Raw genomic sequence first — 23,872 nt, forward strand, 5'->3', positions numbered from 1 at the left:
GATGTGGTCTGCCCATTGACATTTTACTCATATATACACTTGTAAAATTTTATTCAAATATGAAGGTTCTTTGTTAACTTCAGGCACTTACCAAGGCTCACCTTAAATCCTTCCAGGTGACGGTCTGATCCAACACCGCGAGCTCCAGCACGTGATGCGAGCCTGCATGGAGGAGAACGGCATGAGCTTCAGCGAGCAGCAACTCCTGGAGCTGACGACGGCCATGTTCGAAGACGCGGACACGGAGCATCGGGGCGCTATCACCTATGAGGCGCTGAGGAGGCAGTTGGATAGGCATGGAGGGCTTTTGCACAACTTGTCAATAAGGTAAGATATCTGGATTGTATTTAAGTCGAGATTTTTCTGGAAAGACAGTCAGTCATTATACTCTGCTGAGAAAAAATAGGAGAAAGAGCCAAGATGCGAAAAGTGAGACTTCTAGAAGAAAATTCTCAACTGAATGTACTTTAAAAACACGGTTATCTCGTTACTTCAAACTGCATGAAAGAAATATTTTTTGAAGTTTATAATTACAGTATTTTTTTTTTACATCAAACTGACCGCGATTGACCCCTATATAACTTGATGTAAAGTTAGGTTAAACAGATTCCACATTGGATACGAAACCTGCATCTTTCACACAAAAACCAACGCTTGAGATTACTATAAAAGCCTTCGTAACCTAGTTGATTGCTCTCTATATTTAATTTATATTTACAAAATTATCTACTTTTGAAATTTAGCAGGAGCATTACAATACAACCAAGGGAAATATCGAGAGGAAACTTTCGTAATGACCTAGCCTGGCCCAGGCAAGTGTAGAGCCAAAGACCACGCCGTTCTTAAAATATTTCTTCTTTCCAGCATCGACCGTTGGCTCATCCCCGCGCCTCCACCAACCCACACTTCCCTCCGGCACCGCCTCTCCGCCCTCAAACCCTACCAGCTCTCCCTCCCCTACTTCCGGAACAACTACGTGTTCCTGCTGTTCACGGCTGCCTTCTTCATCATCAACATCGGGCTGTTTGTCGCGCGCTGCGTGGAGTACCAGGGGTCGCATGTGTTTGTTATCATGGCGAGGGCTTGCGGTGAGTTGCTACGTCAATTTGGGAAATACCTGAAATTAATTATGGCAAATATGCGATACGGGGCAGTGAATGTCAGTGTTTTGTGACAGTTTTGTTTATGTATCTTTTTATCCATAATGTACTGTCGTCCCCCGTCCCCAGGGCAGTGCCTCAACTTCAACTGCGCGTGGGTGCTGGTGCTGATGCTGCGGCTGTGCATCACGCAGCTGCGCGTGCGCGGCGCCAGCAGCGTGCTGCCGCTCGACCACCACATCTATCTCCACAAGCTGACCGGGGTCCTCATCGGGGTCTACAGTCTAGTGCATACTGTCATGCACCTTTGTAACTTTAGTGAGTGTTACGGTATTATTTCACCACCATCATCATCAGCCGGAAGACGTCCACTGCTGAACAAAGGCCTCCCCCTTAGAACGCCACAATGAACGACAACTCGCCACTTGCTCTCGTTACCCGCAATTCTCACGATGTCGTCAGTCCACCTGGTGGGAGGCCTGCCAACGCTTCGTCTTCTGATTCGTGGTGTCTTCGGTATTATTTACCATTCTATTATTAATCATCATCATCATCATCATGATCCCAGCCCATATACGTCCCACTGCTGGGCACAGGCCTCCTCTCAGAACAACCTCTCTCAGGCCCTCTTGTTCTATTATTAATAATACCTATAAATGCGAAAGTTTGCGAGTCTTTGAGTGTGTAAGTTTGTTACTCCTTCACGCTACAACGACTGAACGGATTCAGATGATATTTGGTATAGATAGCTGTACAGCTGGAATAACACGTGGACTATTTTTTATTCCAATATTACTGCCGGATCAGAATAAAATATCGAAATTTCATCATCATCATCATCATCGTCATCATCCCAGCCCATATACGTCCCACTGCTGGGCACAGGCCTCCTCTCAGAACAAGAGGGCTTGGGCCATAGTTCCCACGCGGGCCCAGTGTGGATTGGGAACTTCGCACGCACCTTTGAATCGCTTCGCAGGTTTGTGCAGGTTTCCTCACGATGTTTTCCTTCACCGCAAAGCTCGTGGTAAATTTCAAATGTAATTCCGCACATGAATTTCGAAAAACAAAATTTCATCGAAAATACGAACTGAAATATAGATGCAGAGAAAAAACAGAAAAATAAGACCATCACTGGGAATCGAACCCAGGTCCTCGGTAATCCGTACCGCGTGCTATACCGCTACACCACTGATGGTCAACGGTATTGACACGAATTTCCCTATGCACCTTATATCTCAGCTTGTGTTTCTTACTTAGTCACTTAAGCAGCGACGCTAGCGACATCTATGCCGTAAGCCCTCAAACTTTTCGGCATTCCTTTGGAACTAACCGCTCACCCGGACAAGAGATATCGTTTCTAAAAAAAAAAATCAATTCATCGAAATTTCATTGATTAAAATTGGTGTAACACTATTTACGTATTTAATGGTCCCAGCTGCTGATCTTAAGTGAAATTTATTCACGTTAACTTTTCTAGGTCTGATAGTGGTAAATGATCCAGTGCTAAACGCTCGCAACTTTTCCACGTGGGAGTGGATCCTGACGGAGAGACCCGGGCTGTTCGGGCTGGTGGGAGGCTGCGCCAACCCGACCGGCGTGGCGCTAGTCGTCATTCTCGCCGTCATGTGTCTCTGCAGCCAGCCCTTCATCAGGCGAGGGGGAAGCTTCGAGGTAAGAGCCACTTCCCCATATTATTTGAAAAGATCCTCCGCTTCGCATTCTCGAATCGTTCAGCTACCTCAGAACCTCTGGCGGAAAGAGTCACAACGTTTCATATCCTCGCTACACATCCTCGCACAGCTCAGCTACCTCGTACATCTCTAGTGGAGACGTAGGCAGACGCGTCAATAAAGCTACTGTGCATTTTTTGGCGCTAGACTAATCAGGCGAGTATTTGCAACGTTGTTTCTATTTCCACCAGAGCACTGCTGAGCGAGGATAGGTACAGTCAGCAATAAGATATGAATACAGCCAAAGTGCCACAAATGTGTATACACGACCTTGATGTTCAGGCAATAAAGTCTATCTGTACCTGTATACATATTTTTGGCGTTTTGGCTGTATTCATATCTTTGTTAGCACTGTACTTAAATGACGCGTTTCTATTGATTCATGACAATAACAAATGACATTAAAAAAAAACGTTTTTTTATTATGCGACTGGATGGCAAACGATCAAGTGGGTCTCCTGGTGGTAAGAGATCACCACCGCCCATAGACACCTGCAACACCAGGGGGTTGCAGATGCGTTGCCAATCTAGAGGCCCAAGATGGGATACCTCAAGTGTCAGTAATTTCACCGGCTGTCTTACTCTCCACGCCGAAACACAACAGTGCAAGCACTGCTGCTTCACGGAAGGATTAGCAAGCAAGATGGTGGTAGCAATCCGGGCGGACCTTGCACAAGGTCCTTTCACCTGCAAAAGCTGTTAAGCAGAAGATACGTTTGAACTGCTACCAGATTTACCCTGTTAGCGATTTGATCTCCAGCGTTTTTTCCAGATCTTCTACTGGAGCCACCTGCTGTACGTGCCGTTCTGGCTGCTGCTGCTGTTCCACGCGCCCAACTTCTGGAAGTGGTTCGCGCTGCCGGGCACCCTGTACGTCGCTGAGAGGATCATCCGGCTTGCTGCTATGAGGTTCATCATCATCATCATCATCATCCCAGCCTATATGCGTCCCACTGCCTTCTTTCAGAATGAGAGGGTTTGGGTCGTAGTTCCCGCGGGCACAGTGCGGATTGGGAACTTCACACACACCATTGCTTGTTTCCTCGCGATGTTGTCCTTCACCGCAAAGCTCGTGGTAAAATGTAATTTCGCACATGAATTTCGAAGCCGGGGTTTGAAACCACGATCCTCAGCTATAGGACCTCAAGCTTCGTAGTCAGGTTGTTTAACCACTTGACCAACCGGTCGTTTAGAGTGCTCGTCCGTCGTGCAGAGTAGGCCTAACTGCATTTTTAATATTTTCCGAAATAAACCATTTGAATTTATTGTTTTTGTATGTTTTGTATTTCAGATCAAACCACGGCAAGACGTATATCTCATCGGGCATACTCCTCCCGTCCCGGGTGACGCACCTGGTGGTGCGCCGCCCCCCACTCTTCGACTTCCACGCCGGCGACTACGTGTTCGTGAACATCCCCGCCATCGCGCGCTACGAGTGGCACCCGTTTACCATCAGCAGCGCTCCCGATCAGGAGGGTATACATCTTCTTTCTTCTTCTTTTTAGGGGACAACCTACAGGTCAAATAAAGTTAATCTCTCTAAGACACTAGTGGTCTAACTCTTACCGTTAAAATAATAATCAAGAGTTAATATAATAAATTATTAGCAGAAAAATATCGTAAAGGTCTTTAAATAATGATGTTTTTTCAAAGTCTTATTACTAATCCGTTTTTAATTACCACATTTTGGTAAAAGAAAGTTAAACATGTGGATTTTTTTTGATGTCTCTCTTATGTGTCACGTCAATGTAACTTGCAATCGTCTTCACTTCGTCCGAAGATTTCTTTACAATGGTTTTCTTCAGTAATGTTGTGGTAGTTAAATCTGACTCCTATCCCGATCACATTACAGACTACATCTGGCTGCACATCCGCGGCGTCGGGCAGTGGACCAACACTCTGTACGAGTACTTCGAGAAAGAACACGCCAAACTACATGCAGGAGAAGTGCCAGCTGAACACGAGTAAGGAATAATGAATTAATTTTCACAGTCGTAAGATTCAAAATCAAAATGCTTTGAAAGGAATGGCGTAGTGGCATTCTCGTTGGGCAAAGAGAAGTATGAGTACGTATATCTTCAGTAGCATCAACTCGTAGAAAATATTATAATTCTCTCACACAAGTCGATAAGCCAACTAGAAGCACAGGGATTAAACTTTCATCTTACAGACTGGCTGAAACCAAAAAATTGGTCGTAAGTTAATGTCAATGAATTACCCACTGTACCTACCGCTACAAAACTCGCGGGAAAATATCGAGTAGGTATAAAAATTTAACAACATGTATTGCTTAAAGATATCCTGCTGCCGAGCACAGTCAAATTGCAACGAAACAAATAATTTTTCCTTTAAAGTGAACCTACGATACTATTATAATGACTACAGGAAACTAGCTAGAACTAGTTCGAACCAGAGCAATAAAAGCAAACGAAAGGCCTCGTCAGGAGACGGCAAGAAGCGCTCCGTGGACTTCTCTCCAGAAGTCAAGGAGTACAGCAACGAGGGATTCACCCTGGACGAAGAGAAGGCCATGGATTTTAAAGGTAACCCTCGAGAGATAAATTACTTTAAGTTATTTTTGTTTTATTTTGATGCTTAAACAAGATGATTCAGGGTACATAAATATAAAGCACGAACCACGAAAAAAAATAGGACTTCTCTGTTCTTTCTCAGTTCAAATATGACTAAGTATATGACAGAAAACTGGCGGCTTTTGATGTAGCAGTAAGCATAAGATGATGGATTTTTAATTATTTACTAGCCTATATTTGTCTCCAACTACTGCTTAGATGAAGGCCTCCTTATGACCCCCACACCTCCCCATCCCCAACCAGAGATTTTTATGTGTGATATGTTTTCCAGCGCTTTCTCCTTCCAACGGCCACCCAGCATTGTTGACGCCACTGCGTCATCTGGAAAAGTCCCGATCCATGCCTGATGTCCACACTCGGGACAAGAATAAACAGCGGCTGCTGGCGTAAGTAATCTAAGCAACATGTTTCCGTTGTTTCCATCCATCCAGCGTTGCTGACGCTGCTGTGTCATCTCCATGTTTGGCGTCCACACTTAGGACAAGAACAAGCAGAGCCTACTGGCGTAAGTAGTCTAAGCAACATGTACTAGTTTTCACTATCCATCCAACGTTGCTGACGCCACTATGTCATCTGGAAAAGTTGCTGTCTACGATTGACGTCCACACTTAGGACATAAGCAAGCAGTAGCCTAAGCACCATGTTCCAGTTGTCTCTATCCATCCAGTAATAAATAAATAATATGTGATGTCAAGAATATCAAAGTTATCAAACGGACCTCACTATAGTAGTGTGGGGAGAGTCTACAATAGAGAGATTTCTCTCCAGGCTGATATTATGCATGTTGACTAAAGTCCGAAGGAAGAGCTTCGGAAGATGTGTCCGAGTAGAGAAACTTCGATGGCATCCACTAACCCTATCACAGATACCCTCATTGGATTACAATCAATCAAATCAGCCCACATCCACCCACTGCTGAGTAAAGGCCTCTTCATTTTCACGCCTCTTTGCCCGGTCCTGTGCTAGTCTCATCCACAGTTTACTAACCGACTGCCAGATGTCATCCGACCAAAGGGCTGGCGGTCTGCTCACCGTTCTTCAACCCTCGACCCTCGAGATATTTTGACTTTGACTTTTGACTTTGATCCAATCTTGGGCACCACTCCGTAAGACATGAATAATAATATCTGAAATAAATTTATCTTGTTCCTCATTGATTCCCAATGAAAATCCCAAGGCTCTTCAATCAGTTGCTGCAACTGTTGCAGGTTGCAAGACTACCCGCGCTCGGAGTCGGAGCGCAGTTTCGACGCGGGGTCGATGGCGAGCGCGCGCCGCGCGGCGCTCGGCCTGGCTTACCGCAGCCCGCAGAACCGTGCGCTGGCGCATAGCTTCAGGTCAGTTAATCATTGCGATACTCGAAACGGTGTACTGCCTTTTCGGCGAAATATGTTTCGCAAAATTTCACTTAGCAACCAACCTTTCGCCAAAGTTTCATTTGGCAAGTAATATTTGGCATTACTTTACTTCGCATTTTTTTTATTTCGCAACATTTTTACATTGCAAAATTTTACTTCAGCACACATTTATGTGGCAAATGATGGCTTAGGCAAATAACAAATTGTCAAATAACAGTTGGGCAATTTTTTTACATTGCAAAGTTATACTTTAATTTGATTTGTGCGAGCGAGCGAAGCGAGCGAGCAAGACGGTTCGGAGCAGAAGCGACCTGGATAGTTTAGGTTCAGAAGGCTAAGGCGGGAGCGAAGCGGAGCGTAGCTCCCGCTTTAGCCTTCGATGTAAGGTTTTTTTTATAGCAGCCAAGATAAATGACACTAGAAAAGTAGGTTGGATGCCATTCAATAAGTTGCTAAATTAAGGTATGCCACATCAATACCTTGACGAAAACATAATGACATCTTAAAAAAATTCCAGGTAATAATTTGCATAATGGGTAATTATTTGAGGTGTAAGATAAATGTTACAGAAATAAAAACACACATTTTGATGTGGTCTGTTTATTTTGAACATAAGGATATGTACCGATAAGATGCTTTATATTATAAGAGATCGATAAAGTTTTTTTGGTTAAAAAAAGCAAAAATCCAATTTTAACGGTAACGAAATGAGCATCGAGACCACGAAAAGAACATTTTGTTTATTTTAAAATCTTATATTGTACTATTTGAATGAAAATCCGATCATAATGAGAAAACGAGTAAGCATTATTTAATTAATCAGGTATCAACAGAAATAGACAATCGATATCTATATAAAAAAAAATTAAAACTTGACCACGAAAATGACGACTTCAAATTGTCATTTTTGTAACCTTTTAAATACTATGTAGAAATTACTTAATTAAAGTAAGATTAATAACTTCAACTCACAAACCAAAACAGTTTTCAAATACCCCCCCCGTGCAGGTCTACGGTAAACCAGAACGAAATTATGTTACAACAAAATGCTCCTGTAAATGACGAAGTTTTCTTTTAATATTTAGATATATACATTTCACACGTACATTCAGGGCAAAATAATTCTTGAACCTCTCGCCAGTTAACAAAATTGGCGACGCACTGGTCATAATTCCTATAACCACACCTGGAGCAAATGTTGTTGACTGTCAACCATTCTTCGTTTAAATCAATTAAATCAATAACGGCATAAACGATTACACTGTAAAAAGCAGAAAATTCTATAAAAAGTGTTCTGTATTTTTTCTACTTGTAGGGAAAATCATCTTTTTCGTGGTCTTTAATCAGTTTCGTGGCCCATAGGACCACGAAAATGATGACCACGAAATTGAAAAGCTCTTACTTTCGCGGCTCTGCAGTAAATATCCTATAGATTTGAAGCAAATGAAATCAATATTGAATAACTTAACTGCAAATGACACAGCACCAGTAAAACATTATATTTATTTACCCAATACTCACCAAGTCGCAACCGTAACGAAAATGACGCTCGATCTTTGACGCAAATCTAACTGAACCTTTATTACATTAATTATAGATAAATAATTATGACTTGCGATAAACATTATACGTTATATTGACGCAGTCTTATTTTCAAAGTTGCTTATAGTTAAAAAAGGATTTACAGGAGGTTTGACCTCTTTTTTTTTGTTTAAAATATACTTAATAAGTGTGACCACGAAAATGATGGTGTATTTTGGAACAACGGGAAATGTAGAAAAAAATAGTCTTATCAATGTCCTAATTTTTTTATGTTTGCATGCTTGGTATATCATATTATGAACATTCAATCCATGTTTTAAACAGCAAGTTTTTCTATACCTTGTATTTTTTACAATACTACAAAGTAATCAGGGATAATCCGAACCTGACCACGTAACTGACTTTTGTGCAGAAAATTTAAGTTATTGTGGAAAAAAAGATAAAATAGAATAAAATGTATTTACCGCAAGTTTCAGTGATAATATCCTAAGCAACTTAAAAACAATAAACGATATATTTCTAATTTTATAACTGAAAATTTGAGTCTGAACACTATTGAACCTCTCGAAATAATAACCCTAATAATAATTTATCGAATCATTAGTTGGAAAATGATATTAGTTTGAAACGTTGAGTTGGGAAATAACATTTCGCCTAAATAAAAATATGGGATAAATAGTTTGGGAGTTAATAATTTGCTAAATAATTTTCGCCGATACATTAGTAAACCACTCGAAACATTCACACTTCAACAATTTTTAACTTCCATAAAATATTTTAAAGGACAACTTAAGTTAATATTCCTGCAGAAGCAAGGCGGTTGCTCGCGTAACTTGATTTCGAGTGTAATTATAAAATTTAGGGTGGCTGCATGTTTTTTGAGATAGTTTAGTTTTGGAGCTGCTTGGTTATTGTTATGATTGCTTCTCTCTCTTTTCATTAAATAGATTAGCAGTGATATGTACACAAAACAATTGAATTAAAAATACCTTTTTATGCTTCTGCTGCATTTTTAGTCTTGGGAAAGGTCTCAAGACTGAAAATACAGATAAAGAGACTTAAAGAATGTAATGTGCAGGTACATGCGGACAAAGCCGACCATTATAGCGTTCAAAACACCGAGCATGGAGAGCTGCGAGCGACGGCGCTCCAACGAGAGCATCATAACTGTCGGTGAGCTGATATTTATTTCATAGCATCCACATTCTCCTCTTTCATCATCGGCCTATCTTAGTCCACTGTTGGGTATAGGCCTCTCCGATCGCACGCCACTGAGCACTATCCTCGGCCACTCTCATCCAGTTACTGCCAGCCACCTTGTGAAGATCATCGCTCCACCTAGTCTGAGGGCGTCCCACGCCACGCATACGTGGTCTCGACTCAAGAACTCCTCAGCCTAGCTCGTTCTCCTTTTTATTCTTCATCAATCAACTAATTATGTGACTCAATGGAGTTCAAATGGCTGCTCAGTGGCTGAACGAATGGAAAAATCTTCTCTATTTGTTACTAAGCCGAACAAGATTTCCCGACTCGACTACCGACAGGAAGGTAAAAAGGGCAGATTCTTGTGAAGCTACCAAGAGCGTTTAAACCTGCTGAGCTGGCAATGTTGCATTTTTGTTAGTTTTTCTCGATTATTCCATAAAAATTATATGAAAATTAAAAATGTGGTCTGATAGAACTGTTCTTAAATATATAAGTTAATGTGTCTACTGCAATAATTATGCGTGATAGACTTTTATTTTCTTTATAAACCATTAATAAACATTTACAATACAATACAATACAATACAAAGACTCTTTATTATACACCAGACATAGTAAGCGATACAGAAAACAAATTATTAAAATTACAAGGTGAGCAATAGGCGGCCTTATCGCTCGTTCACTGAAAACACACACATCGACATTTGTTCGTTTTTATAGAATATAATTGAGAAAAACTAACAAAAATGCAACGTTCCCAGCTCGGCAGATATAAACGCTCTTAAATTGAATATTTCTTGAGGACTCATCAAACCTTTCGACCTAGTGTGCAGGATTGCATCATTACAGTACAGACTACTTCTATAGACTTCGGTTACACACTATTTCTGGCGTGAGTTCAGTCCAGAATGACGATAGAATTACCGATAACCCTTTCAGACTGACGGACTGATGGTCCAGACTGATGAAAATTAAGCTTTCTCTTGTAGTACAGTCACCAGCACCAATATCTGACACAACAAGCGTGCATAAATTATGATACGACTCTATTTCTAGGGCTGGAAAGACGTGTCAGATATTTTTGCACGCTCCGCTGTGGCAGATATTAATGATGGTGACTGTACACAAGGGCGTTTTAAAGCAAATCGTCAATCCGATGAGAATGACACAAAACCAGATGATGGACTGAGCTGATGCCAGAATTAGAGTGTATCCGAAGTAACCGAAGTCATACAATTATGCCCAGCTCGCCGCCGCTTATCCAAGAGCCTGTCTCCGGACAAGGACGTGGAGTGTCCGCCGGCCATCACCGTGCAGAGCCCCAGCGATGCTTCCGCCGACAGTTTTGCGAACTACCCTGTGGGAAAACCACTCGAGGTATGTGTAGGTTGTACACGCCCCTATTTTATCAACGTGACAATTGTCAGTGATAACCTATTATTTGTATCAAAGTTTAATGATAACTAGGTGTGTTGTAAAACAAGAATTATTTTTCCTAGTCGACATCCATTGGTAGATTAGTCGGTAAACCTTGACATGAAAAGCTGTGTCAGGTTTGCTTTACAATCGCAGTTTCAGTCGCGCCTGTCAGCGTGGTGAAAATGGGCCCGTAGCAGTAAGAAATTTCGCTCGTAACACCATAGTAGCGAAATACCAGATTGCTGGATACTCCGATTCATTTAATATCGCATTCCCGTAATACCAAAGTATTACTTATAATTATAGTATCAAATTATAAAGAAACCAAAGTAAAGTAACTAAGTACATAAGAAGTAGTAGTATCTTTATTTGTAAGACCATGTAAACATATAAAGATTATGATAATGAAAGGCAATGAATAGAAGCTTTACCAAATTATGTTTCCTCAGATCTATTTGGATGGTCCATACGGCGCCGCGTCATCGCACATCTTCCGCGCAGAGCACGCCGCGCTTATTGCTGCTGGTATCGGCGTCACACCCTTCGCCTCTATTCTGCAGGTAATGATAATGATGGTGATGGAGACGATGATGATGTTGATGATGATGATAATATTCATGATGAAGACGACGATAGTGGTAGTTATAGTGAAATTAAAAACCTAGAAAGCGCGGCTAGAAATAAATCCGGCCAGTTCTACAGACGGAGAAGTAATGGTAATGATGTAGACAGTGGAAGCAATGGATCTTCAGAGAATTTCAGAAATATAAATAAGTAGGTGACAATGATAAGGTTGGGTAGCAAAACATGGTGATGTCGTTAGAAATAGTTTTGACGAGCGATATGACTGTATGAGGACTTTGGAGAAATCAATAGTTATGATAAAAGAGTAGTCGTAAGACTCACGAGCGAAGTAATGACTAAAGAGTATAATTTTATTCTTTAAACGCAAATAAAAATCGACAACGTTAAAGGCACCTTTATTAATGAAGTGTATGTTATAGGCAATAATGTACCGCTACTGGAACTCGCGCAACGTTTGCCCACGCTGTGACCACAAGTGGGCTTCCAGCATTGCGCAAAACAACATGAATTTAAGAAAGGTAAGATTATACCATCTCAATGCTAAGCTTGTCTAAATGGTAAAGCTAGTTTAAATAGTTTAAATTTTGATTTGCGCTGTTATCGTTCATCCACCATTTTCTGTCACATTGCGTTTTATAGATTCAAATCACTGCTTTATAAAGGTCACATATTCCCCCACAGGTGGACTTCTTCTGGATCAACCGCGAGCAGCGCTCGTTCGAGTGGTTTGTGTCTCTCCTCTCCCAACTGGAGATAGAGCAGGCCGAGAGCGGCGCCCGTTTTCTCGAGATGCACATGTACATAACCAGCGCGTTGCAGCGCAGCGATATGAAAGCAGTGGGTCTGCAGCTGGCCCTGGACTTGCTGCATGAGAAGGTACGCCCAAGAGCTACGTATACTTCGTTTTTTTACATTAGAAAGAAGGTAAGCAATCTTGACGTGCCTTTTATTAAAAAAACACTTTTTAAAAATAAGTTCCAGCAAATATGTAACATTTAGCAAGGACATTATGATCATTAATTTTATTTTGGTATCATAAGTAATAACTAGTTACTGTTTCTTTAAAAAACGTTTTTCAGTATATAGACTCATCAAGATTGTTTACCCTTTTTTCTAATTCTAAAAAAACGAAGTATAGTCACCTGCATTAATATCTGCCACAGCGAAACGTGTAAAAATGTCTAACACGTCCAACTGACCTAGACCTATAAATAGAATTCATTTGTATTAATATATCTATAAGGTAGCCAGTACTTAACCACTGATAGAATCAAAACAAAGTAAATTAACAAAAAATAGAAGCCGATTTCTCTAACAGTGTTGTCTTACAAAGGAAGATTATTAAAAGACTGTGTGTTATAGGAAAAGCGAGACCTAATCACGGGTCTGAAAACGAGAACAAACGCTGGACGACCCAACTGGGACAAAGTGTTCCAACAGCTACAGGAACAGAGGAAAGGGAAGGTAAGCTAAACTTCTTATTTCAACAGAAATCTGTATTAAATTCTCAAAGGATAACGAATATACAAGCTGAAACATAGATGCACAGAAAAACCAGAAAAAGATACCCGGGTGAGCGGTTAGTTCCGATGGAGTGTTGAAAGTTTCTCGATGAGAGCTGAAACATAGATGTCGCTAGTGTCGCTGCTTAAGTGATTAAATAAGAAACAAACAAGCGGAGATATGAGGTACATAGGAGAAATTTGTGTCTGTACTCCTGTCCAGTGGTGGTGTTGGGGTATATTAATAATATAACACGCACACAACACGTAATGCTGAGGACCTGGGTTCCATTCCCAGCGCTGGTCTCTTTTTCTGGTTTTTCTGTGCATCTATGTTTCAGTTTGTATTTTCGATATGGATTTTACGGGATGACTGTAAAAGTAACAAAATTTGGAGTTGAACCAATCTCAGGGGATAACTTAGAATCAGGAGTAATTTTTTAGAAACATGCTAAATAGTTACGAGTCGAAGTGGTCGCCATGGCCGAAATCGGTGGAATCATCATCGTCATCAGGAGTGGACTGATGATTTTGGTTAGATATCCTTACACTGCCGCATTGGGTTTGACGATATGCTGTGAAATGTTACTGACTACTGAATTACAACTGTAACTATCTTACTGTTCCAGGTGACAGTATTCTACTGTGGGCCGCCTCAGTTAGCACGCATCTTAAGAGTCAAATGCGACCAGTTTGGGTTCAGCTTTAGGAAGGAAGTGTTTTAATTAGTACACATTCTTAATTATCTAAACTTGCCTCAGTTATACATTAGCATTCGGAGTAGGAAAATCAGCTATGGGCTAGTCTTCGGCTTTTATTATCCCATGTTATCCAGAAGAAAACGGTGAAAAGAAAGTGTTCACAGGACCATTGTGTGACCAGTGTGGTTTATCAAAAGCTTACTTTTAATGAGTTCCCGATATTTTCCTCAACCCATAATCAAGACATTAAAATTCGTCGAAACATCGGAAGCTCGTTAAAGATAATTGTGGTCTATCTTATCCCGTAGAATTTGTACAACGTTTTCTCCGGTCAATGTTCTATTGATAGAAAGGAGTTACTATTAGATAGGTCATACGCAATGTGTACAGTATCATTGATTCTTTGACAATGTCTTTTCTGTGTCCAATACTTGAGTAGTGTTTCTTAATTATTTTCTCTTAAGTATAGGTACGTCATTTACTGCGTAGAGCTTGCTTTCGGCTGTAATATCATACTTTAACTTTTAAGGCAGTATAGCTTGTACTTAACTGCTCAAGTGTCAGAAACAGCGCAGACATTAGTATTATTAGTATTAGGGTTTCCTCACTTTTTGTATGACCTAAGTGATATTGTATTCCAAAAATTTGACACGAACACTACTATTATAAAAGCCGAAGATAATTTTGCTATCCAAAACTTCTTTATACTCCTAAAATGCTTTTTTACTACACTGCGTTCACTTATAATGTTAGGTAAGTATTTTATTATTGCTATAAAACTGGGACATTGAATCTAGTTCAGCTAAAAAGGAATAGTTAAAGACTTTTCATCATAAACAAAATCACACTTGGATTTATCCCAAAGCACTTGTGAGGATCGAATCTCCGTGGACGGAACTTAAAATTAGACCATTTATCAATAAAAGTGTAACAATTAGTTTTATGATACTTAAACAGAAATTTAAAATTGAACACATGGGTCATACCATGTCATACTATCAAATACAATAGCACCTGAGTCTTTTAGTACTTTGTCGCCGTGAACAACAATATTGTGACAGTATACATTTTGAAACAATTATGGTCATTTTGTTTTGATCTCTGTGACTGTAACCGTCAACGTTATGGACACATGTCGGAAACCTAGTGACCTGAGACAGGATATTCCTAGTTCACGCACTATTCTTCTCCACAAGTCCAATAATTACACTTCCTTCATCATCATTATTCATTTCATTATCATCATCTTATGAAGAAAAATCCTACATTGTAACTTAGTAGGTAGTGGAAGAATCAGAAAAAGTTAATATTTTTATTCGTTGACAAAACAACCGATTTTTTTACATTAGTGTCCTTGGGTCATTATAAAATTACGTTACTTTGATACTTAACTTATGGGATTCAGCTACTTTTTATCTAGACTACATGGAATGCATACGTGAGTGACCCTTCTATTCAATTTTTAATAATTTTAAATTGCTTTTACTTAACTTGCAATGTATCTTGTAATATGTACTATGTATGTGCGGATGTGCGGGTCAAATCTTGCAAGTTAAATTTGACCCATTTCTAGTAGTCGGATTGTCTTGAAATTTGGCATAGTTATGTAATTTGCGTGACAATACAATCATCTGGTAGTGACACCCTGGTAGTCCGGCCAGGATCGTCTCCGCAGGACGGAACTCTTCAACCGTTAATTGCATGGACTTGAAATTTAGTATGCAAATGTACTTTGGATGACAATGCAAGTACAGTCTGCAAAAAAAAGCTTGTATTAAAAATGTTTTTTTTTACCAAAAACTTGTTTATGATTTATGATGCTGCTGCTGCTACTGCTGTAAATAAGACTAATAATTTCTTGTTGTTAAGATTTATTTTTATTGCATTTTTGTGGTAAATGGTCTTGTGCTTTTTTGTATTTTCCTTATACTTACTATATTAAGTCAGTAATTATTTTATTTAGTAAATGCCATGACATTTTTGTGAATACCGAATTTTGCTTTTTAATGTAGCTTTGCAAATATAATATTAATTTAATTTAAATATCGTCACTATTTTCACAAAATTAATAATTTTCCTGAGTGAATCTGACATTAGTGATTTGAGACATTATTATGTACGATTTTTTTTCAAAGGAGTGACGACACACATAATGTTTGTATTATGTAGTTGTTTTTTACTTCTTTTTTGTTGCTATATGTGTTTTTAATTATTACATGACTTTAGACTTAATAATGCATAGTTAAATTACTTATTTATACGTATTGTGATAAATTAAAAGTTACCAATTATTACCAGTGTTCATAGATTAAGCAATAAATAGTTCAAAATTTTGTACATATAACCGACTATAAAAATGAGAATAAGTATTTTTAATCTGGCCCTATTTTAAGAATATTATGTTTAAGTCTGTCTGTCCGTATATTATGTTTAAGTATAACATCTAAATCATCTTATGAGCTATATAATGTTAATACGAATTTAAAAACTTCAGACTATGAAATACTCGTACGTACGTTGAATTTTAAGTTACTTAACAGAGTTCTAGAATTGAAAGATTTAGGTAAACAATCAACTAAATGTAAACAAACTTCAGGCTGCCAGATTTGTCACATTCAAGGTATTTAAACATTAAACTGTTCTATCATTGTAATACAAATATATTTCCATACAGAAATGTAAATGTTTAGATAGTTTAAAAAATGGGGGAATTTCAATATTTAAGACACCAATTGACATGTTTTGTTTATAATCATGTCCCAATTGATATGTCCCAATTTTTGACAAAATTATAATAACTCGAAAACCATTTGGAGAAATAGGCTGTGAAGCGTTTTCAGAAATCAGATTCCAAAAATGAGATAAACTGAATTAAATAAACAAAATTTAAGTAATGACCCTCATTTGACCCCTGCAGTGTCTCATCACAAAGGCAGTTATAAAGCAGGTCTACACTCTTAAGCAAATTGACAGTTTGAAATGTTGCGGTCCTGCTTATAATAGCAAAGAGTGACAAAGATAGAACTTTAATCACATGATGCTCACCCGGCTTTAAACAGTTGTCATTTATCGTAAAGTCCGAAATGTATACGAGTATTTGCAATGTATTTTTAATAATTAAATTATTAAATTACTACGTTATAAGTAAATACAAAAGAATTTAAATATCAGATTTAAATAAAAACATCTATTTACTATCACACCATTAAACAAACAGGAATAATCGAAGCTAAAATAAGAGAAATAAATAAAACTATTTGTCATGGTTCATTTAGGACCCTAAGCCGTGCTTGAATTATTGTCAAATTGTAATGCCACAGATTATGTTACGTACGACTTGAATTTTTCTAGGCAATTGAACGTGGCTGTTTCACAGTGACGTCATTCAGCGTATTACGTAAAAAAAATATAAGAAGTTAAATACTCATCCAAATTCAAAATCAATGAAAATGTTATCTTAAAATATCCTATTCTTTCCAAAAATAAAGTAAAAACTATAGGTTATTTTTTTGGTGCATCCCAATTCCCAAAACCTTTCAAGAATCTATAACTTGTTTTTTTTCCTACTTAAAATTTGTGTTTTTTTTTATTCATACATGTAAACATATACGAGCATAAACAAGCAGGCGGGTCACCTGATAAAAAGCAAAATTAACACTCCCACGGTCAATCTTATAGTAGAAAAAGGTAGTTTTCTGGATTATAAAAAAACTGGATGGCAAACGAGCAAGTGGGTCTCCTGATGGTAAGAGATCACCACCGCCCATAAACATCTCAGGGGTATTGCAGACACCTAGAGGCCTAAGATGGGATACTTCAAGTGCCAGTAATTTCACCGGCTGTCTTACTCTCCACGCCGAAACACAACAGTGCAAGCTGCTGCTTCACGGCAGGATTAGCGAGCAAGATGGTGGTAGCAATCCGGGCGGACCTTGCACAAGGTCCTACCACCTGTGAACCACCTGCTTCACTTCTGTCTACTCAAAGCGCTTTGAGTAGAGAGAAGTGGAGGGCCAGTCATCAGCTACACCGACAAGAGTGTAACTCTTAAATAAGGAAGAAGAAGAATTCAGCTTCTTTGTTTGTGAGATCCCTTGAGTTGTATCGCTGCAAAGCTAAGAGAGATATTTCAAAGTTTTTCAAGTCAGATTTTTGGTCGGATCACTTGTTTTGTCATACTTACGACTCGTCAAAATGGTGATGATATCAATATATTGATTGTTGGTTTAGCTATTCTTGAATGACATTATAAAAGGGGAGCAATTTTTTAATCACATTATTGAGTTTCTTTTATGTATTTATATTATAATGTAAAGGATGGATAGAATTTTGAATTCTTAGTCGGTTTTTAATATAATTACGACGAGTTATAATTGTAAATAGATAGTTAAGTATTTTTTATATTAAAGAAATTGTTTCGATAAAAATAAGTGTTTTATTAAAATATCATCAAACAGAATATCAAGGATCGCAGTTAGGTTATTTTTTTTTAATTGTTAGAGGGGGGAAACGAGCAAGTGAGTCATCTGATGGGAAATCATACCCACTGCCCATGAGTACCAACTAATACTGTACTACTCTGTTGGTACAGTCGAGTACATAAATGATTACTTGTCTGGTGACTGTAGGTCTCGTTCTAGACTTACCTACTAGTGTTTTAATCAAAATTGATTCTACCGTTTTCAATTAGTATTTACCGACATAGTAGCTTCAAAAAACTATTGCTGCACCGAAGGAAGCTGTAATTCAGCTTCATTTTTGAAAATCCTTGTGAGTTGTAGGGGAAGGTGGCCTAAAGCGGGTAAGCGCCGTTACGTAGTATATTGTATATCAATTCTATTTATAAAAAGTGTAAACAAACCGATTTTATCAACATTCTTATATGTAAACACCCACCTGGAGGGAATCAATAACACATTTATCGATAATTCGTGTCTTTTAACTAGACACTTTGAAGAATCACTTAATTCACCAAAAATTTCAAAAATAAAATTTCATTTGAAATATGTTCGTCAAAATCTGACATTATTTCTTGAATTAAACGTACGTATACTCTGTAGTAGCAGAGACTAACGTAGATGGTGAAAATTTTGACATCTTAAAATTCGTTTAATGCTCCATTGAATAAACGATTTTTATTTACTTAGTATTTACCTTAAAACTAAAAAATAGTTACTGCTTTTATAACTGAATAAAATAAACAAAAAACAATTTGATCTATCCAATTAATGAACTAATCTATTTACTGAACAGATTAATTATTTTGCAATAGGTTCTAGGTTTTCACATCACTAAAATGTCTGTGGTTGGGTTAATGGCGTCTTTGTTTACACTTTTTATAAATTGGATTGGAATAATGTATAGTATAAACATTAGTTTCAGTGTGTGCGTGCGTCGTGAGTAGGTACAGAGTGCACGTTGCGGAAAGTTTCCAAAAAGTTGGAAAAGTACTCGGAAATTTCCGGAAATTTTCACAAGAAATATAGGAAATTTAAGAAACGGAAAGCTTCAATCCCCATATAAAATTAAGAGAAGTGTCCGAAATTTTCCTATATGAAATATTCCGCAATTTTGGAAAGTTTCCTTTAACACATCTGTAGTCGGGAGTGACCGAAGGCGGATTAGTTTCAATTACTTCCACTCGGGCGCCATGGTCGCGTATTGGTTAAGCTACATGCAACAAAAGATTTTCGGTGGTTTTACTAAAAAACAACAGGGTAAGTGTCTTCTGATTAGAGAAAAATGTTGATTAGTATTCTGATGTTACTATCACGATATCATTTTAATATTAGTACCTAGGCGCCCGAGCTTTGCTCGGGCTTAAACTCGATAATATTTTAAAAATATATATTTTTCCAGTTTTCCGCCCACTGGGCCACCGTTTTCTCGTTCTCGCTCGAAATAATTCCTCAAACGAATTACAGATTCCCGACTCTGGGAGTTCAAAACAGTCTTTTTAGACTGTTTCGGCATTTTGCCAAATAAATAACAACAAACTTTACGAGAAACAGTAACAAAAGTCAACAACAATAATAACAGAAATGAACAATAACAAAATACAATGCAAAGAAGATGCAACGGAAGCTCAACTCGTACTTACTGACAGTGATACTGACAAGACAAGGGGCACAAGTTGGCTGCGGCCGCGTTTACAAAATCTTGCAAGTTTTGTTTAAAAATTTAAAGTATCTTAGTGTTCACTGTTATCGTATAATCAACTTCAACTTTTTTGTTAAGTGGCAATCGGTCGCTTTTGGTTAGCGTCCATTACTGCCAATGACACCTGACAGCAGCAAAGTGTATATTGTGTCAGACCGGTTGAATAAAATATCTAAACGGGGGTTGTCGAAGCGAGTTTGTTGCGTACCTGCAATAGACATACACAAAACATAGGGACAGCACAAAACATAGAAGACAGTACAAAACATTTAGACATTACAGATCGGATCAAAGGGAGAGACAAAAGCGAAAAAGCACCTAAAGTTTTATTTTTTCTTTAGTTATCTATTCATTTACCCTCTCATTCTGAGGGGAGGCCTGTGCCCTGCAGTGGGACGTATATAGGCTGGGATGATGATGATGATGATATTTAATTAGGAGGTTAAGGATTTTTTTGTTAGAGGAGGCATGGAGTAGGAGGGTTTTAAGGTTGGTGGGTTTAGGAATACAAGGCGGGAGGATGTTGTATAGGGAAGTAGTTCTCATCGGGCAGTTTAAAAGGATATGATCTGCAGTTTTATCGTATAATGAACCGTGGCAATTGCCGATAATGTTGTGTCACAGAACTCATCATATCCTCTGTTCCGTTTCACACATTGCGTCATTTAAAAAAATAAATATTTTTCTATCGTATTCGATGGAGTCTATTTAATAAATATTTTTTAAAAGTACGTTTTAATTTTTTTGAATTATTATGCTTCAAAATAGAAATTATTTGTAAAAAATAATTTGCGAACATAGTAGGTATGCGTATTTCGAAAAATTTTCAAGTGACACAGAACTCATCATAGGTGGAAAATACAACAAGTTATTAATTATTACCCAATAAAAAAGCGGGTAGGGAAAAGACGGTAGGTACCCGCTATATAAAAAATCAGGTTTAATAAATACTTATATAGATTCATACTTAAAACATATTAAACACCCAAGACTCCAGAACAAACATTCGCATTTTTCATAAAAACTGCCCCGACTGGGGATCAAAACTGAGACCTCAAGCTAGAACAAAAAAAAAGGATACTTAAACAAAAAAAAATAGAATTTAACACCTAATATTTTTTTTACTTTCCTTCTTAAAATATTGTTTTTGAGTGTCACCCGCTTTGCCCAAGGCACATCCATAGCCGCTTTAGGCCACTATTCGGGCAAAGCAGGCTTTAGAAGAGGTTTTTGTTTTTGTTATTTTATAAAAACTTGATAAGAAATACCCATAGCACTTGTTTTATTTTCACGTACGATAATAACCTACCAAATGTTTTAAAATATCTTACAATAATTTGATCATAATTTCCGTTTTGTACCCAGTATTTCGCTTACCCGCTTTATGCCAATTGCCACCTTCCCCTATCGTTTCGGACCTAGAGAGACATTTTCCAAAGTTTTTTCCTGATTATTCCTATCTTCGGCTTCGGTCTGACTTTTGTATCGCTTGCAATACGCCATCAGATGCAGTCGGAGATGACTCACTGGCAGCATCTAATGACTGTTTTTCGAGTAGATCCCAGCGACCCGGTAGCTCAGCGGTCAGAGCGCCTAGCTGGTCACATTGGCATTACGAGGCGGTCGGAGGTTCAAATCCTTCCCGGGTCATCTTTTTGTGGGTACATAGTACGTCGAGTTAAATTTGACAGGCGATTAGAAACTAACCTACCTGGGTGATAACTTTTAGCCAAATTATCATCAATCAAGTAGGTATAGGTAATGTCAAATATACATATATTTTTAGGGTTATGTACAAAAAAACGGAACCTTTTTAGGATTACTCGTGCGTCTGTCTGTCTGTCCGTCCGTCTGTGACAGCCAATTTTTTAAATAAGAATCCTTTTGGGGGACAAATAAGGAAATAGAAAAAGTTTAACAAACCTTACTGTGTCGTCACACATCAAATTAAAGGGCTCGTTACGAGGATCTCAAATATATTTTTGTTATTATTGTAGAATAAATAGTTTTGATTTTATTCATGAAAGCAGACGAAAATTGACCATTCCCACCTGATCTTCGAAACTACTGAGACTACAGTTTCAAAAAAAAAAATACAAAATATAGTTAATTGCTTTTAGATTACAGGAAAACCTAAGGGAATTCTATGAAAATAAAGTGGTAAACTCAATACAATACGTTCATTTACGGAAAATAGTTCACTAAAACAACACTAGATAGCGCTAGTAGTAGTGAACTCTCGTCTTACTGTGAGGAGTTGAAATGTGACATTTTGTATTAATTCAAAATGCACTGTTAAAATATTTATAAAAAAAAAATAGAGGAAAACATTTGACTTTGGCATTGTAAGAACCCTCTCCACGCGAGTTTTATCTTCTTTAAAAAAAAATCGGAGCTAATTGGCTGTCACAGACGGACGGACAGACAGACAGACGCACGAGTAATCCTAAAAAGGTTCCGTTTTTTTGTACATAACCCTAAAAATATATGTATTACCTATTCCTACTTGATTGATGATAATTTGGCTAAAAGTTATCACCCAGGTAGGTTAGTTTCTAATCGCCTGTCAAATTTAACTCGACGTACTAACTGTACCCACAAAAAGATGACCCGGGAAGGATTTGAACCTCCGACCGCCTCGTATTACCAATGTGACCAGCTAGGCGCTCTGACCGCTGAGCTACCGGGTCGCTGGGATCTATTCGAAAAACAGTCATTAGTTGCTGCCAGTGAGTCATCTCCGACTGCATCTGATGACGTATTGCAAGCGATACAAAAGTCAGACCGAAGCCGAAGATAGGAATAATCAGCGAAAGACTGGGTACAAAACGGAAATAATGATCAAATTATATTAAGATATTTTAAAACATTTGGTAGGTTATTAATAAAACAAGTGCTATGGGTATTTCTTATCAAGTTTTTATAAAATAACAAAAACCTATGAACCTATGAATATTTATGAACGTCGAGGTCTTTATATATTGTTTTTGGTTTACCTGTATACTCATTAATATACGACTGTATGTGTTCTTAAAATAATAAAATAATAATAAAAACAAAAACCTCTTCTAAAGCCCGCTTTGCCCGAATAGTGGCCTAAAGCGGCTATGGATGTGCCTTGGGCAAAGCGGGTGACACTCAAAAACAATATTTTAAGAAGGAAAGAAACAATTTTATTAGGTGTTAAATTCAATTTTTTTTTGTTCACCTTTTTTTTTGTTCTAGCTTGAGGTCTCGGTTTTGATCCCCAGTCGGGGCAGATATTTTTATGAAAAATGCGAATGTTTGTTCTGGAGTCTTGGGTGTTTAATGTGTTTTAAGTATGTATCTTTTTTTTTTATACGACTGGAAGGCAAACGAGCAAGTGGGTCTCCTGATGGTAAGAGATCACCACCGCCCATAAACATCTGCAACACCAGGGGTATTGCAGACGCGCTGCCAACCTAGAGGCCTAAGATGGGATACCTCACGTGCCAGTAATTTCACCGGCTGTCTTACTCTCCACGCCGAAACACAACAATGCAAGCACTGCTGCTTCACGGCAGGATTAGCGAGCAAGATGGTGGTAGCAATCCGGGCTATCTATTTAAGCTTTTATTAACTATCTGAAAAAAAAACCTGAATTTTTGTATATTTAGCGGGTACTACCGTCTTTGCCCTACCGGCTTTTTTATTGAGTAATAATTAATAACTTAAAAATTAAAGCAGCAAAGTCAGCAAAGTCAAATCTAATACGAACGAAACGAGCAATTTTTGTATATATATTATTCGGTTACCTAATGATTCGCCGACTTTTTTTAGTCAGATTATTGATTGGCAGACAACGTTTCGCCGAGTAACGGTACACCGATGAATTTGTACGCAGACGTATTGTTTCGCAGACTAACGTTTCGTAACTCAACCTTTATCAGACTATTTACTTGGCATATGAGTCAGTAAGCCGAACAACTATTTACAGAAATTCGTTTAGCCTATT

At 38.2% G+C, this 23,872-nt stretch overlaps 1 protein-coding gene and 2 non-coding genes across 4 annotated transcripts in view; 2 read left to right on the top strand and 1 right to left on the bottom strand.

Annotated features, from left to right (window-relative positions):
- The window catches only part of Nox (NADPH oxidase), a 117,304-nt gene extending 100,813 nt beyond the window's left edge, over window positions 1–16,491 (top strand). Inside the window, exons 8-25 of one of the 2 annotated variants that reach the window (XR_012452725.1) lie at window positions 117–327; window positions 865–1,088; window positions 1,230–1,418; window positions 2,581–2,774; window positions 3,606–3,742; window positions 4,125–4,309; window positions 4,686–4,797; window positions 5,219–5,376; window positions 5,696–5,810; window positions 6,633–6,761; window positions 9,403–9,497; window positions 10,777–10,907; window positions 11,399–11,509; window positions 11,954–12,052; window positions 12,216–12,410; window positions 12,897–12,998; window positions 13,666–14,490; window positions 14,554–16,491. Coding sequence is in view for 1 of the 2 variants with exons in the window: in XM_074105134.1 (XP_073961235.1) it covers window positions 117–327; window positions 865–1,088; window positions 1,230–1,418; window positions 2,581–2,774; window positions 3,606–3,742; window positions 4,125–4,309; window positions 4,686–4,797; window positions 5,219–5,376; window positions 5,696–5,810; window positions 6,633–6,761; window positions 9,403–9,497; window positions 10,777–10,907; window positions 11,399–11,509; window positions 11,954–12,052; window positions 12,216–12,410; window positions 12,897–12,998; window positions 13,666–13,761 (2,483 nt within the window). In the remaining variant the exon portion in view is untranslated. Of the gene's footprint in view, window positions 1–116; window positions 328–864; window positions 1,089–1,229; window positions 1,419–2,580; window positions 2,775–3,605; window positions 3,743–4,124; window positions 4,310–4,685; window positions 4,798–5,218; window positions 5,377–5,695; window positions 5,811–6,632; window positions 6,762–9,402; window positions 9,498–10,776; window positions 10,908–11,398; window positions 11,510–11,953; window positions 12,053–12,215; window positions 12,411–12,896; window positions 12,999–13,665 lie in introns of both variants that reach the window. The other variant, XM_074105134.1, reaches the window with a different exon arrangement.
- A 4,971-nt stretch (window positions 16,492–21,462) lies between these two features.
- Window positions 21,463–21,546, top strand: TRNAT-GGU (transfer RNA threonine (anticodon GGU)). Its single transcript is given in 2 exon segments — window positions 21,463–21,499; window positions 21,511–21,546. It is a non-coding gene; the product is annotated as a tRNA-Thr (tRNA).
- Window positions 21,547–22,502: 956 nt separating this feature from the next.
- TRNAT-GGU (transfer RNA threonine (anticodon GGU)) lies at window positions 22,503–22,586 on the bottom strand. Its single transcript is given in 2 exon segments — window positions 22,503–22,538; window positions 22,550–22,586. It is a non-coding gene; the product is annotated as a tRNA-Thr (tRNA).
- Window positions 22,587–23,872: the final 1,286 nt, after the last annotated feature.

This window comes from Choristoneura fumiferana, chromosome 22 (genome assembly GCF_025370935.1).
Source record: "Choristoneura fumiferana chromosome 22, NRCan_CFum_1, whole genome shotgun sequence".
NCBI lineage: Eukaryota > Metazoa > Arthropoda > Insecta > Lepidoptera > Tortricidae > Choristoneura > Choristoneura fumiferana.